The sequence below is a fragment of the Ammospiza caudacuta genome, chromosome Z, assembly GCF_027887145.1.
Source record: "Ammospiza caudacuta isolate bAmmCau1 chromosome Z, bAmmCau1.pri, whole genome shotgun sequence".
Classification (NCBI taxonomy): domain Eukaryota; kingdom Metazoa; phylum Chordata; class Aves; order Passeriformes; family Passerellidae; genus Ammospiza; species Ammospiza caudacuta.
This window is the reverse complement of record NC_080632.1, coordinates 54341919-54367948: the sequence shown is the minus strand read 5'-3', so window position 1 is coordinate 54367948 and position 26030 is coordinate 54341919. Positions and strand designations below refer to the sequence as shown.

Genomic DNA, 26030 nt, shown 5'->3' with positions numbered 1-26030 from the left:
GCTGTGGGTGAGAGGCTGCACACGGCCCAGCCATGGCACTCCCAGCCCAGAGAGCCAAACGTGTCCTGGGCTGCACCCAGAGCCCCGTGGGCAGCAGGGCAGGGAGGGGATTCTGCCCCTCTGCTCTGCTCTGCTCTGCTGAGACCCACCTGGAGCACTGCACACAGAGCTGGGGTCTCCAAGATAGGAAGGACTTGGACCTATTGGAACAAATCCAGAGGAGGCCAAGATGATAAGAAGGCTGGAGCACCTCTCCTATAAGGCAAAGCTGACAGAATTGGGTTTTTCAGCCTGGAAAAGAGAAGGCTTAGAGGTGACCTAATTGAGATTCTCTGGTACCTGAAGGGAGTCTCCAAGAAAGACAGAGAGAGACTTTCTACAAGAGCATGTGGTGAAAGGACAAGGGGAAATGCTTCGAACTGAAACAGAATAGATGTAAGACTCTAAGAAAAAGAAGTTTTTCTTAGAGTCTTACATCTGTTCTGTTTCAGAGTCTTCATCTATTCTGTGAGAGTGGTCAGGCACTGGCACAGCTTGCTCAGACAGGGTGCAGATGCCCCGTCCCTGGACGTGTTCAAGGATGAACACCCAGATGGGGCTTTTAGCAACTCAGTCTAGTGAAAGGAATCCCTGACCATGGTGGGGGGAGCAGAAGTAGATGATGTTAAACATCCCCTTCAACCCAGGCCATTTTATGTTTCTATGGTAATTTTGATTGAGAGCAACTTTATCTCCTGCCATATGAAAACTCTGTCAGTGTCAGTGTGAGAAGTGTCTCTTGTACTTGTACAAGGAGAAGAAGCATCTACTGCTATCTATGCTACGATAGTGGCAATCCCATTTCTAATAATGGGGAACTAGGAACAAAACTTCTAATAATGGGGAACTGTTACCAAACAGAGAACAAAAAATTAAGGACATAAAAAATCCACTGATGTTTTGGAAAAAACAAGATATAGTTAAATTAAAAATAAATCCAATAAAAGCCATCATAGAGTATTATAATCCCATGATTCTTCACTGTTAACTGTGGCTTACATAATTTCACTGAAGTAGAAATAACTATATAACTGCACAGTATAGTGAAAAGTAGTTTCATGTCTTCTTCCTTGTCTAATTCCTGTCCCTTTTATAAAAATTCACATGAGCATACGATGAATATGGTAGGAGGAATATGGCCTATTGAAAAGGATAGTACCAGACACTGCTTTCAAATTCCTGCTAGCACTTGAAGGAGATATGTAGGATGATAATGTCCTTCAACTAGCAGTCTGAAAAAAACCCACTTATTGGGAAGAAATGAAATGCTGGGCTAAAAATTGCTCCTGCACACAAAGTTCAAGAAGATTACTTTTATGGACAAACATGAAGGTCAAGGGACAAAAAGCTCTTCCCACAGAAATACCAGGGAGTAAACCACAAGATCTTTGTGGTTACAGAATTGTATTTACTCCTTCCCTCCCCAAAGGAGAAACCAGTGAGTGCAGATAAGGAAGGAGGCAGACAGTAGCCAAGCCCAGATCTTTCTGTTGTTACCACTTCGCATGTCCCTGTCCTAGGGTGATGTTAATGCTGGATATCGTATTCTGTGCCTTCAAGACTGGTTCTGAGAGGAAAGGCGGGGAGAAGAAGCATGGAGTTTGTTATCAGAGACTTCACTCATTCCACATACAGCTGAACAGAGAAATCCACTGTAGTGTCTGGGCACAGACAGGGCAGAACAGGACCCTCCTTTGCTCTTTAGTTAGTTCAGCGGGCTGAGGCAGAGAAGTTCCCTGGATTGGTTTTCTCTTTCCCTTTTCTTAGAACTGTTTTAACCTGCTCCAGACCGGGACCCAGGGAAACACCGAGAGCTTGCACTTTGTGGCCACCGGGGCCTGCTGTGGGCAGCGGCCTTTGCCAGCACCGGAGGGATTGATAACAGAGAGATCACCCACAGGAGAGGCTTTCTGAATTTGTCATCTCTTCAGAGCAGCAAATGAGTTTTGTCATCTGGTATTGTTCATTTTGTGTGCTGGGGAGTGCTCTGCCTGTTTAAATAAAAAGATTTTTTCCCACTTCTCGCTGAGGAAATTTTTTCCTGATCTGGCTGGGGGAAGGGGCCATGTGGCTTGGCTTTCTGGAGGGGGGGGGGCCTTTTGGAGGTTTTCTCCCAAATTTGCCCTCAACCAGGACAGTCCCTCAAAAATGAACAGAAAGTGTACAGCAGAGGTGTAGTCTGATTAATCTATTCCACTGGTGGTTATCCAGGCATATTCTTTTTGAGAAGAATTACCAATCAACTGTAAGGTTTATTTGGTTTCCTATTAAACCAGATCTAAGCCTGTTTTTAATTAAAAAAAAAAGATCAGGCAAGAGAATTTAAATGTTCAACATCAGTCCTCAAACCTCAAGATATTTCCTCTTTTTTTTACTGCAACTTTTGGTTTCATTAATTTCATTCATTTCAACTTTCATTCTCCCAACAGTCTCCATTCAAGTCACTCCCAAATACTCATGATTCTGCCTTGGTTCCTCTTAAATCTTGGCTTTCACACTAATCTCCAGTTCTCCCACAACTTAAGCGTTGTTGTTTTTTTTTATTGGTAAATTTTTTTACCTAAATTGTTTTCCTGATATAATGTTATTAGCACAGAAATATTTTACATATTAAGAGTTCGGTTTTCCAAATCCAAGGCAGGATGCTGGTGAAACCCTCCACTGTTCTGGAAGTGAGCCTGCAAATCTCTCCAGAGCCAAGGTCCCCAGGTAACTCAGCTCTGGGACATACCCAACAGACAGAAGTTAGCATCTCTGAGCTGGGACAAGGAAGTTTCAAAACACAAGATATTTTAAAAAATTAAAAAATGATCTGTTTAAGTATAGCACCCTGTCACCTGTATGCCCTTTACTTGCTTTTGGGAGCTCAGGTGTTGATACTGATGTATTGTGTCAGACCTGGGAGCTATACAGATCAGTTGTTACAAGTAGCATTTTAAACATAGCGTGAGCTTTGGATTTATCATGTGTCCTTTAAGCAAAAAAGGGGTTATTTGTTTTAGGATTTTAATGCAGCCTTGACTTCCAGTTTATTATTTTATCACTATGCAATATTCCTTGTGTCTGCTTTGGACAGGAAGCTTTACTCAGATTCTGATACACACTTCAGGGAAAGTGGGTATTCTCCAGAGAGATGACAATTTTAGAACTATTTTATATTTTCTCCTTTGAGAATCCCAAACTTTTCAATTCACATATATCTGATTTGCAGCTTGTTTTCTATCTTTTCAGCTGCAGTCATAGAATTATAAAATCATAGAATGGTTTGAGTTATAAGGGACCTTAAGGATCATCTAGTTACGATGCCTTTGCCATTGATGACATTCACTAGATCAGGTTGCTCAGGGCCCAATCCAGACTGACCTTGAACTTATCTGTGGATAGGGCATCCACAGCTCCTCTGATCCAGACAGGTCTTTCTTCTCCCCAGATGGAGATACACTTCTGGAAATTCGCAATATATGGTGTTTTTCTACAACAGGTCTGAGCTACATCACTCTGGATCTTGGGGCATTTCCTGTCTCCCTGTGCACTTGTCTTTTCTCACCTCTCCTCACCCCTCCATGCCACAGCAGCAGCTATTACCTTCTGTTTGCCCCAGCAGGCTTTGGATGCATTACCATCCATTTTTGCTACACCTGTCTCATCCCAGCTGCAGTTTGGATGAGCAAAAGTGCTTTGGTATGCAGTATAGTAAGTTCCTGTAGTGTCTGGATATTGCAAGTAGCTTATTTTTTTGTCTGCATTCTTGTTAAGAAGGGTAGCAGTTGAATAGGATGAGCTAAATAGTTGTTTGCACTTCAACAACAGGCTGACAGTTATGTAAAATACTTTTATGTGCAATCTCTTCTGATCCTCTGCTGGTTCAGAGGAGTATTATGGCCAGATTCAGCACGCAGGCTCTTGCAAAGACATTTTCATAAACTAGGGCACTGCTAAGCATAGAGGAGACCAAGACCAAGGTTGCTCTGTTTCTTCATCCTCAGCATTTACCTTTTCTTTCTACTTAATCTCCTGTCTTCAGCATCTACAGTTTAATCCTGTGGGATAAGCACAAGACCTCTTTACCAAAGTGCTTCTACAAATACTGGTGATACAAATCACCCTGCAGAAGCTACTTCGAAGTGACAAGGTCTTCTGGCCAGATCAGTAGGAGTTGCTTTAGCGTATTATTCTAAAATGGGATTAGTTAAGTAACTCTATAGCCCAATTGAAATGCTGAGCCCAATTCACTTTTCTTAGCTTCCCCCTACTCTTTACCAACTAAATGGCACTGATTAGGCTGTCAATTGAGCATTTTCTGAAAGGACAGTTATGGCATCATTAATGGAATTCAGCAGCAAATTAATACACTGACCAGCTAACAGTAATTTTCATGAGCAGCAGTGGTACACACACAAATATTCAAGCAGCTTCTGAAAACCAGCCTGCTTGTGAAAGCAGACACCTATTCCATTGCATAAAGATAATTTACAGTCACAGGGAACAATTTTGTATTGTCAATTATTATATGTAAGAAAAGCAATTGCTTTCATCAAGATATACATATTCAGATGCCTTCATCTAAGCAAATAACTATTTTTCATTAGGATTACCAGACTAGTTTAATTAGGATTAAAAGTAATGCATGATTTAATTTTTTTATATTATTTAATAATAATATACATCTGTTAGAGAGCTACCTAGTCAAATAGGAAGTCCAGTTTCTCTTAGTATATATTGTCAGGATAAACACTGATGTGTGCTAAAATTCATTGAAAAAGCACAAATAACATATTAAAATATGAATGAATTGCAAAATATCCCATGTAAAGAATGCTCTTCTATTTATTGTTAATTTTTCAATTCTTACTATGATTTTTACCTTTTTACCAGATTTATAATTCAAATATTTCATTATCTTTTAAAGATTAATCCTGTCAGTTTTGCCTTTGAAAAGCTATAAAACAACTATGTAAATTATTATATTTTTATTTAAATATATTCTGTTAAATAACAGCGATTTTAATTCAAAATAACTTCAAAATTCTGGAAGGTCATTTTGCATTTGTAACAGCTGTCCTCACAACAGTAATCAGACTCTGAATGTTTTGTTCAGAAACATTTTGCACACTTCACTGCGGTTTGAATAGTCTAGGCAACTCACTCTTAGTTAACTTATTCAAAAGTCTCTTTTAATCTGTTATCTGTATGTATTTTGTTTATCTGTATGTGTTTTGGTTTAGTGTATTCACTCCAGTGTTATCATTCATTTTTTCTACTCACCTCCAAAGTAAGAGCCATCTGTCAGCTTCAGCTCCTTGTTGGATTTGGTGATGACACCAGCAACACCGTGTTGAATGAAATACATCTTCTTACCCACGGCCCCTTCTCGGATAATATAATCTCCAGGCTGGAACACTTCAAATCTCAGTTTGCTTAGCATGGCAGTCACAAAATTTGGGTCTGCATTAGCAAAAAGAGGCATTGTAGCCACCAGCTTCCGACAGTTGAAGTTGACAATCTCCTAAAATGGGAAGGAAACATCATGATAATAATGGTCAGTAAATATGTTCAATATAATGGGCTTTGAAAAAAAGACATTCTGCTTTCTTAATAAAGAATTTCTTTATGCTCATATTGGACTTTTCTGGGTCTCTGTGGTCACTTTATAACATATTTTTATGTGTTTCTAGAGAAGTGATTGAAACAAAAGTGCAGTCTGACTTGTATTTCTAAGGTTAAAAGTTGTCTTCCTTTGGTGACTTTTCACATGTTATTTATTATTCCCATTGGAGTTTAAGAGGACAATGTGAGAGAAAGGTAAAAATTACATAGGAATGACACTGCTTGACAACCAGACTGGCTGTTGCAATAACTATATTAAGTGATGAAATTATGCAAGCCCTATGTTTCCAAAAATTACACCATCTTTCTGTTTTGAACATATCTAGTGGTAATATAAATATATAGTACATTAGATAGTTGAAATCAACAGGAAAATTTCCTGCACCTTTTCTAATTAATTTTGTAAACACAGAAACATACATTTCTGCCTGTTAAAAAGATGTGTATAAAGTAGGCCCCTAAATGCAGAAAGCACTACTATTCTCCTAGGGCTTTAAGGATTTCTCTTACCAAGAAGAAACTGCATTTATTTTTACAGAGCACACTGTAAGCTCATCTGCATGAAAAGATTAGTACCAAAAAAAGCTGATAATGTCATACTTGCTTTAAATAAATAAAAAGAAAACAAAACCATAGGAATAATTTATGAAATATTTTCAAGCTCATTCTTGCAGACCTTACATTGTCTTGGGAAATGAACACGGTCAGTTGCCATTACAGATTTAACATTGTATTGAAAATCTGAGACTAATCAATATTGCACACTGAGAATGGCTCAGGCAGGCAACATCTACTGAGGTAGCAAACCCAACATGACAGGAAGAGCAAATATAATCATCTGTATATAAATGCAGACAGAGCAAATAAAAGAAAAATACAGCCAGCAGTCACTTAACTGCTTGCAAAACTAAATATGCCTTTATTGTCTGTGGAGTGCCCCTAGCATTTCTTAAATACTTCAAGAATGATGTAAAGGACGCAGTCCACCTACCAGTGCTCTCACTCCCATGACTGCATTCCTGCTGAAAGTGGCTCTTCCAACTTCCTATGCATCTGCTGTCTCATATATCCCATATATGCCATGCAGAACAACCCTGAGCATGAAGCTCAGATAGAATTATCCAGGGATCACACAAATTCTTTTCCTCTCCCTGTCCCACAATATAATAACCTGCTTGTAGACGTGTTGGGGAAGTTCAAGTAATTTCACACCATAAGCAACAAAACCATAGTGGGTTCTTCAAATCAGTTCCCTTGCATCTGGGAAAGATGTAGAAATTCCCCTCTGAAGGGAAGACATTTGTTACTGAGGCAACTAACAGGCAAGTGCATTAAGAGTGAGAAGAGTGAAGAAACAACCACCTTTCCCTGAGCAATCAACATCCTTTCCAAATAAATCTAGTGGGACTTAGAAAAGTAAATTTGAACAAAATGTCTCACTACAAACTAGTGAGCACCATACAAACTAGTTTCCCATGTAAAAAAACCATGGTAAATTTGATGCAGGACGTCTTGTGTTTGCCTGAATCCAAAAATTATTGCAAGTAGCAGCACGTGGACTGCCATATTGGTGACATTCAAATCTGTGAATACTGCTGAGTCAGTAGGTTAAGAAGGGCAATGCCAAGATACCCTCTAAGTATATTTTTTATGAGGCAATAAGTATCATAATGATATTCCAACTGTCTGTCTTTCCAAGGCATGAGGACGAGCTTATTTTCCTTCTTGTTTAAACTCTACATTTATTAGTAATGCTCCAGCCATCACCTCCCTCCCAAAGGAAAGTTATTTGCTTCTCCAACTGCCAGCAGTGTGGTGGCATCCCATGTGGAGCCCCAGACTACATCCCCTGCTCCCCGTGAGACTGCCTCGCTGCCGTCTCCACTGATGCTGGCAACAGCTATTACTTGTCTTGTCTTGCTCAGGGACTTTTCAGTAGGCTTGCTGCTTGTTTTCTGCTTCTGAAAGTGAATAGCTTGTCTTGCATGCCCAGGAGGCAGAGAAAGGAAATTACTAAAGAAAGCAAAAATTGACTGGAAATTATATAGAAGCTGGTGGGGAAGCACAGAAAAGGCTGGGAGAGTAGAAAGTTCAGCTCCAGTCAAGATTAGGAAGAAAGAGTAAAATAGACTTAGGTGGAGTAGTACTATGAAAGAGAGAATGCGAAAAAACACAAAGAAGGAACAGTAAGACCTAGAAAAAAATAAAGAGAAAAAATAAGAAGGCAGGAATCTTGACTTTAAAAACAGGTTGAGAAATGGAAATTACAGAAAAGTGAGAACACAGGAACACAAAACCTGGAGAATAGGTGTCTGGAGTGAAAGCTGAAAAGTAGGGCAGATGAAGTAAACAAAAGGGAAATTGGAAAAAAAAAGTTATCCCTAACGTATCTTTAGTATAGAGAGGGGAGAATTCAGACCTGGATGAATCCTCTGTGCAGATCCAGTCCTACCCACCCAGAAGGGAATTCATCACATCTTGGGAATCCCAACAAAACATACCTTTGAAAGAGGATTTTCACCCATGGAATCTCATGTCCTCTTATGGCTCAATCTTCTGCCCACTTTTCTGTCACATTATGTAACCTGTATCTGGATATACCCATGTATGCACACACATTATCCTGCTCAGCCTGAGTTGCCTAATGAAGGTACCAACATAGCTACAAAACCACCCTGCTGAGGTAATTTCAGCTGTTATTCCTAGTAATGCATTCATTTTGTTGATTAGTTTTCTGTGAAAGTTTGCACTAAAGTACAAACTTCCCTTATTTAAGATGTTAGAAGGTGGAAAATTACCGAGGGAGAAAGAAATGTGTCATTTTTAAGTGCTTTGTTTTTCTTTAAAGTGTTCTTTTATTTAAATATGAGATCATTCGGAGCAGTAAAATACATTTCCCTGAATCTTAATCACAGGCAGTTCTGCAATTTCAGGTTCTTGTGTATTACTTTAAATATCATCCTGGGGAGAAAGAAACAGTAAAGATTATGAAAGTGTTTTATGTAGCTCAGAAGGTACTAGGAGAAAAAGTTCTGAGTTTTAAAAGAAAGGTAACAAAAGAACAAACTGACAAATTAAGAGTTGACATTTTGTATAGAGAAAAATCTTTCGCTCTTATTTTTCTTTTAACTCTTTGGAGCTAGACTGGTGCCCAATATTATATCTTCATTAAATGAGATTTTGGCTCACCTCTACTTAAAGAAAATACCAAAAGAAGCCTGAGGAAAGGATCACAGAAGACAATACCAAATGAAGTTTGAAAAAGGGATTAGGAATGCATTATATAGCTGAAATGGTTAAAGAGCAAGAATGAACCAGACCTAGATAGAGCAAGTCTTGATCTATTCCAATTGCTGGTCTCTTACACAATAATTAAGAGATGCAATGGTCTGTTTTATATAAGAGATTGGTTAGGAAATTACACTGGCTTCTGCTCCTTTGTACTATATTGGATTTATTACTCATCCTGACCTTTCTGGATTTTTTTCCAAACTGATGTTAAAGCATCAGATATTATCGTTTTGTGTGGGTTCGATATTTCTTGATGGCTTCTCTGAAGCATCTCAAGATGTTATAGAAGCAGTCACAAGGCTGTCCCAGCTGTGACTGCAGTTCTCTGATGGCATCTCTAGAATTTTTTAGGACCTCTTTTCCAGAACATTTTTAGATGGATTGTAGTTAGACTGGAAAATCCTGTTGCCTTAAAAAAGGAAAAGTTCTTGAAAGAAGAGTTCTTTACTTTTTTTACTTGCCTGAAAAGTCCTTTACTTTTTCTCAGTAATCCAGTTGAGCTAATAAAAGGTACTACTTCCATCAACAAACTATGTTATTCCTATGTGTAGGCCATTTGGAAAAATGGCTTAGTTAACTTTATTATGGGACTTCTACATACTATTGCAAAAATCTAGTGTATAACTGTAACAGTGCACCTTTTTTTTCCCAAGTGTTCCTTTACATTTTGCTTTAAAAGGATGTGAAATTAAATCAGTCTTCATTTCCTGATCATTGAAAGGAAGAAATCACTTTACTGAGAAAAGTATTTTTTCCCTTAGAAATAACTTGCAAATGAAAAATTACTCACCCATCATTAAGAGAGAACCATAGGCATTATATTTAGGGATTTGGGTTAGTTTGAGCAGGTTAGATATATTTAAGCCCACTTCTAAGGAGCTATATTGTCTATATGTTCATGATTTCCTGTAATTTTTTAACTCATTGGTCAATTACAGTTGAGTTTGGCAGAAAGGAGGCATCTCACTGATACTAAGTTCTCACAGGTTTTATGACAGCAGGCAGTCAGGAGGACTAGGATTAGTATCCCACTGAGGGAATGACTACATCATTATCTAACAACTTGTTAAATGCCAGAAAATCTACATGTGGCAATAGGATGCAATATTCTTCATTTCTGGTGCACCTGAAGTTGTTCAAATTGCTTTGACACATTCTGTTTTATCATCTCTACAGAGTGTGTGACTTAAAAATAAATTTTGCTCAGAGGCCTTTCATGTAAGTAAAAACAACTACGTAAATTTTTTTTCTCTTTGAATGGGATTGCCTCAACTTTCCATTTTTCAATTACACTGATAAGTTTCAACATAGAGACTCTGCTTAAATTTTACTTTTAAACATGGTAACTCTTCACCAGTATGTCTAGAATTGTGTCAAGAAACACTATTCTTTTTCCTTCAGGATTTGGTATTTTGTCATTTTGTCAATAGAACTGGATATTCCTTGTGTCTGTTTTAGAAGCCTGTGTAGCCCCTGTCGTTACATATTTTAAAGCCCAAGAATACTCTGGTCTGAGGTACCAACCTATCTGACCCAAAGACAAAGCACAAAACCTGAAAAAAGCCTTTGATCTCTAGGGCAAAGAGAGTCCATGGAATCTCAATTGCCTTGAAAACCAGCGACCAGCCTGTCTATTTCATTTTCAAGGCCCTCCAGCTCCCAAGAGTCCCAGTATATACCTGGAAACAGCATATCCAAATGCAGAAAATTTGCCATCCAGCTGTGAGATAAACAGGCACAATGAAGGAAGGAATGCATAGGCATTGCAGAAAAACAATTAATGAAATTCTGATCCTACCAAGACTGACAGGACTGAGTTAAAGCAGGATTTTTTTTTCTGTCTAGCTCTTTTCAACTGTGATTAAGACAAGTCAGCCCTAAACTGAGCATATGGTAGATGGTATTGCTGTTTTCGAATAGAAAGGAATCTTTTTTATGCATTTGCAATCAGGAGGGATAAAGATTTGACCAATTATATTTTCTTGGCTTAGTTGATTAAATGTTGGCCTTCTGCATACTTTTCTGTCATTCCCTTCTTGATTAGAATTTTCTATTCAACTCTTTATATGCATTTTTTAGGCTTCAGTATTATTATTGCATTAAATTCAAATGCAGACAGAATAATCCTTTTGAGGCAATATGGTTCAACCAAACCTCCAATAAAGGCACTCTGATGAAAGATATCCATCTTTTTCCCAGTGTGTTAATTGATTTAATGGAGCTTAAGAGAAAGCAGTCTTGTGCATCTCAAGCTCCTCTTCGGATTGTCCATTATATTTGGAAGATTAGAAAAGAGAAAAATAAAGAAAAAAGACACTACCCACTTTTTCATTCATCCAACTGCTTATCCATTTTCTAACTGTTTTTAAAAGGAATTCAGCTTTCATCTTCTTCAATGTTCTGATATATTAAATGCTGCTTAAGTTTGTTTTCCAGCTGGAAAAAGGACAAAAGGCTTTAAAATGGGAGCAGCAACACAGCCAATGTTTTAAGGAAGCCTGTAAAAGAGAGCCAGTCTAATTTCAAAAGCCTAAGAAGTCCTGATAATTGAGATAAGTACTTAAAGTTTGGTCCATTTGACCAGTCTCTACTTCTTGAAGGTTTTACCCTTTAAACTATTCTGCTGAACAAATTTTCTCTGTATATGCTTTTTGGAAAAAACACCCACAGTTTATTAAAGAAGGTCATGTGGAATTAGTGCTTTACCATAACAGCAGTTGCTTTAGAGACTTTTCTGTCTTATTAACTGAATAAATAAGCTGCAATTTTCAAAAGTATTTAACAATCACTATTTCAGTTTTTTGCCCCTGAGTAACTAAATATCTTCATTCCCATTTGTATGTGTGTACACTGGAATGTTGTACTTGTTAATCCTATACAGTATTTAAAAAATAATATCAGGGGGGTGTTAATTAAGGCTGAAATCTTTGTTTATCAGGAATTTTAAATATTGAAGTTGCCCATTAAGCCAATGTGAATACAGATTTAAACTCATGTACTTTAACACTGCAGCAGAAAATGAATACTAAGGGATATGGAGTTGAAAAACTCCTACCTGTTGGTATCCTGTTGGTATCCATATGACTATCCATACTTTGCGTTAGTGCATGGAAAAGTGGCACAAGTTAGATTTCATGTTTGCTTCACAATGAATGAAGCAACTTTCATGTTTTCCTAAACATCACTTTTAGTGATTAAGAAAGAGGAGAAATTTCTGCTAATAATCACAAAATTCTGTCCAGTTTGCTTGCTCACTGCAGCACTGCTTCTCCATGCCTTTGGAGCCTCCAGTCACCTCTTCCAGCTGGTGAACTGATTTAATGGTTCTGGAAACCATTTCCACTACTATGCCTTTGTATTAAAACTCCACTTGCCATCACCAATCAATATCCTTCAGTTTACCTTCTATGTCATCTGTGTGGCAGCTACTACTTTTTGATACTACATACTAAAAAAAAAATAGTTCAATTCTACTTACAGCTTTGCTCAATGAAGACTACCTCCAGTATCCACCAAAGTTAGTAAGATTTTATCTGATCACCACAAGAAAAGGGGGTTTGTTTTAGAATAGTGCTGGAAAGAGTGCTGCTGTTCTCAGGACCGTGCTTGATTCACCTGATAGCAAGGTAAAGTAATTGTGCTTGAGAGAAAGAAAAAGAGGACACAGTGGAGTTTCACAAAGGCAGCCTGAATTACATTTGTGTAAATTATTTGGTAAAATATATTGATTGGGGTGCTTTATTCTTTAAAACACACAGTTAGAATGCAGGCCAGCCTGAAGAGTTTCTCTCACTTGAGAAAAGGAATGCCATGCATAGAATAACTTGTGGATGAAAGCAGGGAGGAAGAAATCTGTGTTTAAAGCTATCAGGGGTGACTGGGGGCTAAAACAAAGTTTGAAGCAAGGATTTGGGCAGTGGGAAAACATAAATATGCCTTAAAAGAAATGGAAAGCTATGGTTTGGGTACAATTTTTTTTGTGTTATTTCTGATTTGCTCTTGTTTGTTCAAGATCAGAAACGGAAGCTGTGAATGCATCCATTAATGTGTGCTCTGAAACAGGCAAGTAATTCCTTCTGCCATTCCAACTCTGCCTTTGTCCTCTCCTCCCTTCTTCTGTCCTCCATGTACTGCAACCTAGATGGCCAAAACTGAGCAAGAACACAGTTCCCAAGAGAAGGTTCTTTATCTACACCCTATGTGTATGGTTTAGTTGACACAGTAGCAACAACAATCAGGAAAACAGTTATTTAAAAATCAGTAGTGACTTTTTCACTGAGTTATTTTACAGCTCTTGAGCAGCTCTGGATGAAAAATACTGTTATCTTGTTAATTGCTAGGTTAACACTTACTCTTCTTCTAATGAATTAAAAGCCTATTGGTTCAAAGGCTCTCTCTATAAATTTATTAAGTGGCTTAAATTAAGTCTTACTGATTATACTGGATAAATCCAAGTTAGCTGAACTTGAAATATCCACTCTGAAATTATGTTTAGTGTTTTTAAGTACATTTCAGTTTGCATCTAATTTGATTAGTAACTACTCAATAAAGGCCTACATTATATTATGTGCAAGAAATATCAAAGTCTTAACTCTACCTAACACACAAAATTTAGACATTGTTAGACCATGTATATTCCACATTTTAAAGTGAGAAAAAGATATTTTATAATGAATGAGAATTATTTAGGTTTCTTAGATAAATGTGTGACAGGACTCTGAATGCTTGCATGTATACGTGCTAGAATATTTACAATGCCAGCTAGAGAGGTACACAGCTATATATAACAGAAGGATATAAAAAGAAAGATAAGGAGGATGCACAATCCCTTTCTAATTCTGAACTCGGCCTTTGTCACTGCTTTGCAATGTAAACTGGGGCAAGCTAATTGTAATACCATTTGAATTTGCCTTCTAAAGGAAACGGCTGGCAAAGATGCTGGAGTGGTATCAGGCGCAAAGGCTCAGTGATCTTATGTTGTGAGTAGCAACTTGCAATACAGGTGTAAGAAGTCCATGACCCACATTCAGGCCACTGCACCAGAGCTCAAGCATGCAGAAGTAGAAAAATACTGAAAGTGCTGATTTTAGAGACCTGCTTTACAGTGAAACATGAGGATGATGCTCATTTGTAAGGATGAGACATAGAGAGCTGGCTCCAGAAAAGTTATCAGCAGGTCATAAAAATGGAGATGAATTTTCTGGGAATAATTTAGCAGAGTGTCAGCCAGACAGCCCTCAAGACAGAATTTGCTTGAGAGTACCACTTTGGCTAATATTGGTAGCTGCAGGGAAAAGAGATGAATAAATTGCAAGGGAGTTGTAAAGAGTGGAAAAAATTTGAGGAGGGCAAATGGTGACAGCAGAAGCAGCCTCAATAGCAGATCATGTGGAGCAAAGAGAAGGAAATCTGGCAGGAGTAGACAAGTCAATGTGTATTAGTAATAACAGCTAGAGTAAAAATAATGCATCAGACTTTAAACATCCAGTGTTTAGTGTGTAGGCAGACACACTAAATAATGGCATGGCATCTGAGTAACAGAGTCACTTTACAACTAGGAGCCAAATCACAGTCAAGACTTGACATATCAAGGATGCACCAGGACATCTTCAGCATTTTTACATTCTGAAAACTCTTATTCTATAGAAAATGGAGAAGAAGCAGCTATGTAAATAATAAAAAAAAAAAAAAAAACAAAAAAAACCAAAAAAAAACCAGGGAAGATGCCTACAGCCTTCTCCTCTCTACATTTACAGCTGTTACTCTGTTTTGCTCTCTGAATGCCATCACTGAGGCCTTAAATACTTGTGCTTGTGCTTCCACTACAGGATTGGACATGCATTAAAAGTGAAGGGGTCGGAAAACAGCAGGGCACTCAGGATCTGCCATTAGCATCTTCCATGAACCCAGGCAGCCATGTTATGCAGTTCTTTATGTAATTTTAATATTCTTTTTCAAAAAAATTTCAGTTCATTTGCTTGCTCAAAGTTTAAAATGTATTTAACTATTAGTAGCATTTAATTAACTTATATGTACAATTTAATTGTTCACTTAGTGAATTAAAGACAGGCTGAGGTTTATTTCCATAAGAAATATATTCCTATAATTTATTCTTCAGAAAGTTCTTCAAATTATCTTTAGACTATATCTTAATCTCTAGTTTTATTAATAAATTTATCTATATTGATTTTATATCATAGGAGGACCCCTAACAATTGTAACAATTCATTTTAAGGTAATACATTATAAATGTAGCCTGGTGCCATAGTAAATAAGTGCTGAGATATATGGCGACAGCAGAAGAAAAGAGACCATATCAGAGTACCTAATGCAATATATGCACTTAGCACTTTGCAAAGGTATCAATAGGGTTAAACACAGCATTCTTCTCACACAGACATCCTGGACATGTGTTTGCATGTATGTGCCAGAGTACATGTATATAGGTGTGTATGTATATGTATGTAGGCATGTATATATGTGTGTATAGCTATATATATATAGATATATATGTATAAACATGTATATACATATATACACATATGCATATATATGTTCTTCCACACATGTATTGGTATGTGTACTGGACATACCACTATGTCTTGTACATTAAATGAAAAAAAAATCAAAGTGTAGCTAATTAATGTGTCCTATTAGAAACTATATTTAAAATTAGATTTAGTTATCTTATTTAGAGGTTGATACAACTCACTAAGAGTGTGTGCTTGTATAACCCAAGTTATAATCTCCAAGCAAAGAGGTGAGAGGAAAGAAGATTCTGCTCCAAGTCCCAATTATGTTCTTTGGAAATGAAATGTCCTGATGTTCTATATTCTGCAAGGACACATGATCTGTATCTATTTTCAGTGAACATCTTCTCACATGTTGGCCTAAAAATAGGCCAGCCATGAACTTTAAATAATGGCTCAGGAAGGGCATTAACCTCTTTCTCACATTCTAAGTTTGTCCCATTGCTCTACGTATCAATATTATGAAGAACGTATCTGGTATTAAGAGAATGACAAAGCAAGCTACATACACTCCATTTCTGCTCCTCTACAGATGCCTTTGCCTCTTAATTCCCTTCAAGGTCTGTTATATAAATTAAGCTGTCCACACGCAATACTGACAGCATTTCTCTTCCTCTACGTAGTGAACCTGTTTTCTGCCAGGTGTTAAAAAGCATGAACTATTTCATTTCCAACCCTGCAGGGTGGAAGACTTTCTAGTCTTAGTGAAAACTTGCATTTTCATAAATACACAAGTGTTTATTCAATGTGTGGCAATGATTGGTACATTGAGTTTCTGGATTTTTGTTTTGGGGATCGTGGATATCTGTATTACCTGCATTTCCCAAATACTCTCTTACAACTCCCATAGTATAATGCAAAGTTTTCAAATGTTTCTCAATAATTCTGCTCTTTTCTTACTTTTTTAATAGACACAAATACATTGTTGCTTCCTGATTTTCAACTTAGTAAAAGAAAAAATTCTCACTATGAAGTAAACTTCATTTTTTAATACATGTAAGGGATATTAATGACATTACAAAAATAATACTTTCAGTTGCACAGTGATCTAGTGACAGCCATACAGTCACTATCTAGTGACTGATCTATCTAGTGCATACTGATCTAGTGACAGGCTAAAGTGAAAACTGCTAATTACAAAGAATGTGGCTTTTCTTTAAATTGATACCACACAGGTGGTTTATTTTATCTACAGAATATTTCAGTAGTGTAGCAATCATCCCATTGCTTCAGTGAGCGCACAAACATGCAATGATCACTTCACAAATTTGCAACTGTTCATGTTTTAGGGTACCTCATTTGTATCCTTTCAACCAAGCATGGATTTTTTTTTTGCATTTCACAAGCGAGGGAAAGGAAAAATTGATTTATTGAGAAGAAAATTAACACAGACTCCACAGAACAAGCTAGGAGATGAAAATCCTTTTCAAGGAATTCCTTGCCTGTCAGTGCTCTACTACTACCAAGGCTGTCTTAGGATCCAGTGCCATTACTGAGCCAGCACTGTGAAAAGGTATTGTGAAAGAGGCGGTGGGGACAGATAAAAATATTGCCTTGAACTCAGTCCAGGAGCTACCAGGAAGTCTGTACCTGTACTCACAGTGTCAGACACCACATTTTGCTCCAGCTTTTAATTTCACTCATCTCTGAGATTCTCATTAATCACTACAAGTATCATATATTAAGTTCTTTCAGCGTTAGACACTATCTTTAAATGAAACAACTGTAATTCAACACCTTGTGCATCCATACCTATGCTATATTTAATTATCTGTCTATTTATAATAATTTCAAAAATTTTAATTCTATTTTCATTTCTATTTAATCCTTTACATAGAAATGATTCATCAAAAGAGATTAGATTTTCAAAAGATTATTCCGGATCTGTAAAGGAGACTCCAGATTTTCATCATGTATCAAAAACCATTCTGTGTTTCAACTTTTACTGCAGTAAAATTTCTGGAGAAAAGATTTTAAGCATTTCCTTATTGCATCTTCTAGAGAACAGTTACAATACAAAAGTATAGATTAGGCAGAGTTTTGTGCAGGTTTCAAAGTAATGTACAACTTTTTTTGCTCAAGTAGCACTAGGATGGAAGTAAAACAAGGATTTAGGATTGCCTTGAGGTGCAAAATTAAACTTGGATTATCTCCCACAGCTATAACTAGGTTAACCTTCCTAAATCATTGGTGCATCAACAGGAAATTACATTCATAAATGTACCTTCAAAACAGATCTGGTGCTCTGTTGTTTTTTGCTCTCCTTGTCTTTGCCTTTGAGATCACATGCTTTTAAAAGGCAACTACAGATTTATGCATGGAAAGTGCTGTGTACCCTTCTGTATGCTGTTACTACTATAATGTGCAACTGAGTGCATAAAAATAGGCACATGCATTTGCTTCTGCATCAAACAGTTCATGGCATATTTATTTCCTCTTGCTGGAGGTGAGTCACAACTCTGATCTTTGTGATGACTTTCATGGACAGTGGCACATTAAAAGTGTGCCCCCTCAACACCGAACCTTTGGTATTTAATGCCCCTCACAGCATTTTTTCTGGTTCCAAACAAATTTGCTTCAAAAGCCTTTAGCCTGCTTTCTGAATTTAAATTCCACAATGAAAACTCAAGGAAAAGATGTTCACTTTCAACCACCGCCATTAATGAAATTTACAGGAAAGGGATGGGTGTGGGCATGTCTGTACTGTGAATCTCTGTGTTGTTTGAAATATGTTTTCTACTGGAGTCCTGGCTGCATCCTGCCCTCTGCTTTCCCCTTTCACATTCCCATGCTTTCATTATGGAATGCCGTGACTTTGTTTTGCAGAGGTCAATGAAGAAGAAACGGAGAACCCTGGAGTACCAGGGTGCCAGGTCCTAATCTTGAATTAAGAGAAACAATGTAGTTTCCAGCTCTGCATCAAGAATTTTAATTTACTTATTTTTCATTTATCTTCAGTTATTCTCTAAAGAGTTCAGAGGAACATATTTTAAATTCTGCTGTTTTACTGTAATGAATTAGTAGTCACAATTCAGGGACTAGGGACAATGATCATTTGGTTTTAGCTAAATAAACCAGAATTTCTTCATGTCCTACCAAAAAGGACACCTGTCAAGCCAAAGCAAGCTTAGCATTAAAAGAACATATTTACAAAAGAAGACCTAACTCAGGAGTTATCTGAAGTATGTTACTATTACTATTTTGCACCTCCTAAAAATCAGCAATGCTATCTCTAATTGCAATAGCCTGTTCAGATCTGATAGAAATGAACATGTTGTGGTAGGCTCCAATTTATGGCAATGTCTCTTGGCTTTCACCAGAAACTACAAGAAGATTTAAAAAAAAAGTGCTTGACTCTTTGCATCCACTGCCCCAAGCACCACCTTGGTATCAAGCAGCTGAGCAATTCTTTGGTCTGTTAAAAACTGAGACATGACAGACACTTGGAAGCACGGTCTTGGGCAGAGCAAGGCAGTGGGTGAATTTAGTCTCAGCAGGACAACTGCTATTCTCTCACTGCACTGGACCTGGTGCCCACAAAAACCTTTCTGATTCCGCTCTTCAGATGCCTGAACAGCACAGGAGCACACACAGACTGGATTTACTTTTCTGTAACAGGATTTTACCTCTCTCACAGCATCCAGTTTGCATCTAAATAGTTTGGAACTTTTATGAAACTGCTTGCCTCGCTTTATATGAAAGACAACTGCTGCACTAAGAATCAGGCCTTTATTTGGATTAGTATATTTGCAGAACTCATGAAAGAACTGTCATGTCTGAAATATTTATTAAACAATTACAACAAAGGAGTCTTGTAGGTGCAGTAACATGACTGTTCAAAATCATAACTACTGAGAAGTACTGTGTATTATTTTCTGTGCTATTGGAAGCAATTAGATCTGGGACTTGTCAAAGCACGTCTCAGCTCAGGATGGATTTGCTAATAAAGCATGTCAAACACCAATAGGACCATGATCTAAGTTTCCTGAACATGGGGAACAGCAGTGGAAGTGGCTGACAATTTCACTGCAGCATGTACACCATGAATGTGCATACATCAAAGGGCAAACACTCCCCAGAGCTCAACAAATCAAACCACATTGTCTTAGGTCTCTGGAAAACAGCTTTGAGTGTGCACACCGTTTGTTACCATGTCACACCTGTGGAGGAAAATCATCTTAAAACACAATAATCCAATCACCACCTGGTGATTGTCTGCCCATTTCCACATTAAAATGGCCATTTGCTACTATTTCCAGTTTTAAAAACTTCAGTATAGTTCCTTCTAAGAACTTTTCTTTCAGCCTTGTATACTTGGACTGCAATTTAGACATAATTTACACGGATATTTGAAAACCACCAATTTTCTTTTTCAGCATTAGCCAAATAAATCATGCTGTGGTATATCAGCATGTATTCTGCAAGACTGACATGCTGCATAATTCATTCATGATTCAGTACTCCAGAATATGGACTACAGTTATACTTTATCTGCACCTCTGATAAAAACAAACAAACAAACAAACAAACAAACAAACAACCCACCCCCCCTTTAATTCACTAATTAAAGATAAGGAGATATTTAAGTGACTTCCAATGTGACTACCTCTATAATAAGGATACATTTTTTTAGTTCCTCTCTTTAAGCTTTGTACAAAGGATCATTTCATTTTAAAATGCAGAAAAATACAGTGGATTGCAGTGAACCAGTTACCTGTTTTTATGAGATAAATTCATGGACCTAAGTTGTAATGGAATCAAAATCTCCAAATTCAAATATTTCTATCATACTTTTTTTTTTAAATTAAAAAAAAAAGCTACCATTATTTTAATAATTGAAAGTTCAATCACAGCCCATTTTGGCCTTATATTATTACTATGGAGATGCTTCATCTTTTGTGCACAGGACTATAGTATAGTCTAAATAAGAATACATTGCTTAGTGATTTCTAAAGATAATTACTAAATAAAAAGAAAGATATTAAAAAAGAGATAAATTTTAATAGGAAAAAGGAGAAGGACAACAATTAAGAAAGAACAATTAAGAAAGGTTACCAAATTGCTAATTTTAAAACTGACTTTAAACGCACAAAATATTTCTCTACAAAAATACCTAATTTGTTTACAAGTAACAAACCATCTGGTTTGGGTCCAATTTTCATTTAGATACAATATAAATTATAAATCCAGTAATGGAAGCTTTCCTTCACTTTCTTGTGAGAGTACATTTCTTACAAGAACTGTCACAAAATGCCACTCCTAATGCAGCACTAAGAGGTTTCTCGGAACCCGACACATGATTCATTAGGCTGTCATAGGTACCACAATGTACCTACATTCACTATCCCCACAGGAACAACAAAGGTCAAGGACTTCACAAAGGTCTGCTCAGTTCCAGAAACAGCACCATGTAAAGGTAGAGCAGCTTGTTAAAAAGAAACTACAAGAAGCTTGTTATGGTCTGGTTGGAAGTTACTGGTGGGGAGCAATATTAAGTGATACACCTAAATAAATGCATGAAATAATGTATTTGTTACCACTTAGAGTTAGTTTTTACCATTACAATTTAAAAGAAAAAGTAAACTCAATGTTTGGCAGTGATTAAAAAGCAAATCAATGTTAGGAATTACTTGCATTATTATAGCATCAGTATTCTTGCTGCAGAACTGATGCTTTCACCTCTAAAAGACTATAGTAGACCCAGGGAAAAATAATGAAAATGGCAAGAAGAATGATCTAGCGTCCATGCAAGAAAGAATTTACATTTAAAAACTACAGTTTAAGGATGTTATCCCAAAACTATAAAATCATTACTGGCATGCAAAGAGTCAGTAAAAATTGACTGTATTATATCATTTTTGCTACAAGAATTAATGGCCATCTAAACAAAAAAATATTTGGAGCCATTTTCAATTCCAAAAGAAGGTGGTGGTTTCTTATGCAGGAGGGGTCAGGTCTGTGCTCTTTGACAAAGGATGGTGTAGCTGCAGAGAGTACTTAGAATAAAGAATGCAAATAAGTAATTGGAAGAGATGTGTATTAAGGATTACCCAGTACTGAACCTGAAAATACTGAAACCCTCCACCTGAAAATACAGAGAGTCTGGGAGAGTCATTAAGGGACACACCACTTTCCCTGTTCTTGTTCTTTCATGGGCATGCACCCACAGCCACTGCTGGCAAGACTGATGGCTTAAACAAAGGCCAGAGCTGAGTCACTTTGACTTATACTCAGTTACAAGATGGAACTAGCAATGTATATGTATTTCAACTTTTATAACTCAGGCGTTCTTTTGAAATATATTTCTCTTAGGAGCATTTGAGTTTTTTAGCTTCTTGTCTGTTGAGTCTCCATTTCATGTAATGACAATTACAAAGAACACTTTGGGATTAAGGTCTCCTGAGGCCAAAGGATATTCTTACCTTGTAGAAGGTAAGAATTACAAGTTTAAAAAATGTGAAGTTTGATAACTCAGCCTGCTGAAGAGCTAGAGATGATATTTATATAAGGACAACAAGCTAATTGTTTCTACTTATTGACTCAAGAAATGAGGGAGAGAGACACTTAACTGGAATTGCTATTAAAGACAGAATTTATTTCACATGTCAATTGCTGTTAGAAAATGCAATTTTTTTCCTAAGCTAGTCAGCTATGTTTTCTTTACTGTGAGAGCATGTGTGTGTGGGTGGTGTGTGCAGACAGAGCCTGATTATTATCTTAGACTTGTTGCAGAACTTGTATGGAGCAACAGATAGGTTGGATGAATCCAACACTGCATGGCATCGAAGAAGAAATTTAAAATCTGTCATCTCTACCAAAATTGTAACTTCCAGGAGTCTCTTGATTATCCTGTTCTTGAGAAGAGTGGACACTTATTATCAGATAAGTCTGTCCGTGGAAATGGGGATATGCTTTCAGTTCAAGTGAAATTTCTGAATTTAACAAAAAGAAGCCCTTATTGTTTACTTTTGTCAGAGAGCATGTATCCTTACAAGCAGATATGCACATAGCATATTGCAATTTATGGTTAATTCAGTTTGAGTGTGCAGAGCTGAGATTATCCAATTAATTACATTACTGGTGGACTAATACACCCAAATTGTGCAATTAACTAAACAGGGGAGAATATAGAGCTTTTCAGTCTCATAAATGTAGTCTTAGTTCCCAGCCATTGAATGCAATATCTTTGATAATACTAGATTACCCTTGAAGGATACAGGTCAGGAACCAGTTGCTTTACTCAGCTTTGAAGTACTCACACAGAGCCTTGTACAGTTTAAAAAGGTTCAGGATTCCTTTTCCCCTTTTTTTCAATGAAGCCTTGTTAATTGCCCACAATAAGCATGACTCTATTATCCAACCAAGCTAGGCACTCACACACATGCATCAAATCTTTTCTCAGATTTTCATTATTTTAATCATCCAATCCACCATGTATGTTCCATGCATATTGTTCACAAGCTCATTAAAATGAACATTCATCCTCTTTTACAAAGTCTTAACCTCTGCTATCAAGGCAGATGATTGTCCTGCTCACCTTGAGTCCTGTGTGCCGTTTTGGGTGCCAGAGTATAAAATGACATTGAATTATTAGAGGAGGGTAACAAGGATGGTGAAGGGCCTTGAGGGGAAGCTGAACAGGAGCAGCTGAAGTCACCTGGTCTGTTCAGCCTGGGGGAGACTGAGGGGAGACCCCACTGCAGTTACAACCTCCTTGAGAGGGGAAGAGGAGGAGCAGGCCCTGATCTCTGCTCTGAGTGCCCAGTGACAGGATCCAAGAGAATGGCCTGAAGTTGTGCCAGGGGAGGGTTAGAAAAAGGTTGGCTATTAAAATAGATTTTTTACCCAGAGGGTGTTTGGGCACTGGAACAGCTCCCCAGGGCAGTGGTCACAGCACCAGCCTGACAGAGCTCAAGAAGTGTTTGAACACTCTCAGGCACAGGGTGTGACTCCTGGGGATGGTGCTGTGCAGGGCCAGGGGTTAAATTCCATGACCCTGATGAGTCCCTTCCAACTCAGCATATTCTATGATTATATGATTCTATGATTCTATAAGCACATACAGCTTTATTACTAGCATTGGTCATGTAAGAATTATTTTTACACTAGATTTTTGCAGCTAATTCTATGTACTTTAGCTATTTTTAACGGTTGAATGATCATATTTATATCATGCATAATTACTTTCTTGCTAAAAAAAAACCCAAAATTTTAAAACGTGGACCAAAAAGAAGGTCATCACTCTTAAAGAAAGCATAGCTGTGGAAAATTTCAGCCATACAGTCAATTTGAATGGCTGAGAACAAGAATTAGTGAAAACCCTGCAATTTTTTCATAACATTTTACGATGCTATAATTACTCAGTAGTTAGTATAGTTTCTTTTGTTCTGCTTACTCCAAGTGAGGAAATAATGGTTTCAGATTAATATCTTCATCAGAAGCTAAGTATGTCCTATGGAGACTCTGAATGTTTACTCTCAATTCCAAGTACAGTCAAATGTAGGATTAATTATAACTTAAGAAATGCACTAAATATTTAGTTTTCAATGATGCATCCAGGGTATTTTTGCTATTACCTATTATGGCCTTGTGCAGCTAATGGCATGTAACATGGTAAAGCCCATCCAATATATGAACAACTGTGTTCCACCTTTAAAAGCCTCCAATTTATTATCCTTTATTTGCATCAAAAAGACACCACCTGCACTACTAAGCTGCATGTACTGAAGTGGTTGCTAAAACAGAATTTGAAACTATTAACTTAAGCAAAATACCTAAGTGATGTTTTCAAGCCACAGTTGATAAGCTGCCTTGAAAATTTGGACAGATTCATTGAGAAACCTGTTCTGGCACTGCCAGTAGCCAATTATTATTTTTTCTCTTTCTTTTTTTTGAGCTTTCTCTGGAACTCTACTGTGTTGTCAGTAGGGTAATGTGCAACCTGATTGTACCTAATTTTTTTGTTATATAATAGAGAGGACAAAGAAGACCTGCTAAGTACAGCATAACTATAGCAAAATCAGAAGCCACTCCTTCCATGAAATTCTATTATTCTTTCATGTTTTTAGGGGCTCATTAATTTTTGAAATTTTACATGCTTGATTTCTCACCTGAAGTGCTTTTTGTTTTTTATGGTTGACCAAATTTGCCTTTCTGCTTCTAAGCTGTTAGAAAAAAAGGAGGGGAAGGGGACAGGGCTAGGGGAGGGAGAGTGGAAGGAAGGAAACAAAAAGGGAGGCAGGAAAAGCTGAAAACACAAGTAATTAGAGTGCCACAATTGCAAATTGCTATAGTAAAATAGTATTTTGCAATGGAAGGGTATCAGGCTTTACTTTTGGATAAATGCTTTTCTTAGAAGTGGAAACAGATGAAACTGTTTCTGCTGTCAGTGTCTGTACATACTTCTGTTCTCTTAACAAAACACAAGCTCCATACTGGCCAAGATTGATGTTTTTACTCTCACTGTAATCTAGGGATGGCTCCCACACTTCTCCTGTCCCACAAGGCAGATTCCTGCAGTACATTCTCCTCTTGGCATTTCAAAAGCTACTGAGGGGAGGCACGGTGTAAACAGGCCTCCCTGCAGAAGCCAGGGCCCTCTACCTGCACTCCAAAACACTAATTCAAAATATAAAGGAAGGCCTCAGTCCACACCTGTGTGAGGGAATTAAGTAGGTCAAGGATCTGGAACTTAGTCATGGGTTATTAAATTGTTACAACAACCATGGTTGGCCTGATTTTGACTTTAAGCATCTAGCAAAGACCAGCAATTTTGGGCAGCACTCACCATTACCACTTGGCAGTTTGTAGGAGGGAGGCTACTATAAGACTTTCACAACAGAGGTGTGGATAAACTGTGACTTGGCAAGGTTTTGTTTCTTTATGACTATTTTAAACATGGAACTTGATTGAATTTGGCAATGGATTGTATGGCATTCTCCCCTCCCAACAAAGTGCAGGATTCAGTAGTACAGAAAATCCACCACAGACAAAGATTCTCTCTTTATCCCTCAAAACTTGAAAAAAACCCTGACCAACCTTCATCTATCTATCTTTCCAAAAGTACAGATGTCATGCTGTGCTCTGTTGGATGTTATATATATATAATATACACAGCCAAATATACACACACTTATGGACACATAATCAGCACCACTCCTCCAAAAGCAGAGGATATTAGAAGCACTGAAAATTACACAAGTTTCACATACTAGACTGTTCCACCCTTAATTTTCTTGTTTCTTTTTCTCTTTCGCTCTCTTTTTCTTTTTACGGTCTCTTCCCTCTGAGATTTTCAACTTCTTCTTCTCTGGGTTTTTTTCCTCTTCTTTCAGTAGAGGATATCAGCCAACATCCTCGACCAGGTCAGGCATGAGCACAAGCCAACAGAAGACCATCTGATTTCTATTCCCATCAAGGAGCTACTTCTGCTACTGCAAGATCCCACACCAGCAGAGAAAATTCCAATTGCTTCCACACATCACATCACTTAACATAGCAAAGTATAACACCTAAAAAAGAGATTTTTTTAATGGCTTTGATATATAATATTCCAGCTTCCTC

At 37.4% G+C, this 26030-nt stretch overlaps 1 protein-coding gene across 1 annotated transcript in view; it reads right to left on the bottom strand.

Annotated features, from left to right (window-relative positions):
* Positions 1–26030, bottom strand: part of HCN1 (hyperpolarization activated cyclic nucleotide gated potassium channel 1) — a 189484-nt gene that overhangs the window by 14360 nt on the left and 149094 nt on the right. The window contains exon 6 of the mRNA XM_058824073.1: positions 5305–5545. Coding sequence (XP_058680056.1) covers positions 5305–5545 — 241 coding nt within the window. The remainder of the gene's footprint in view (positions 1–5304; positions 5546–26030) is intronic.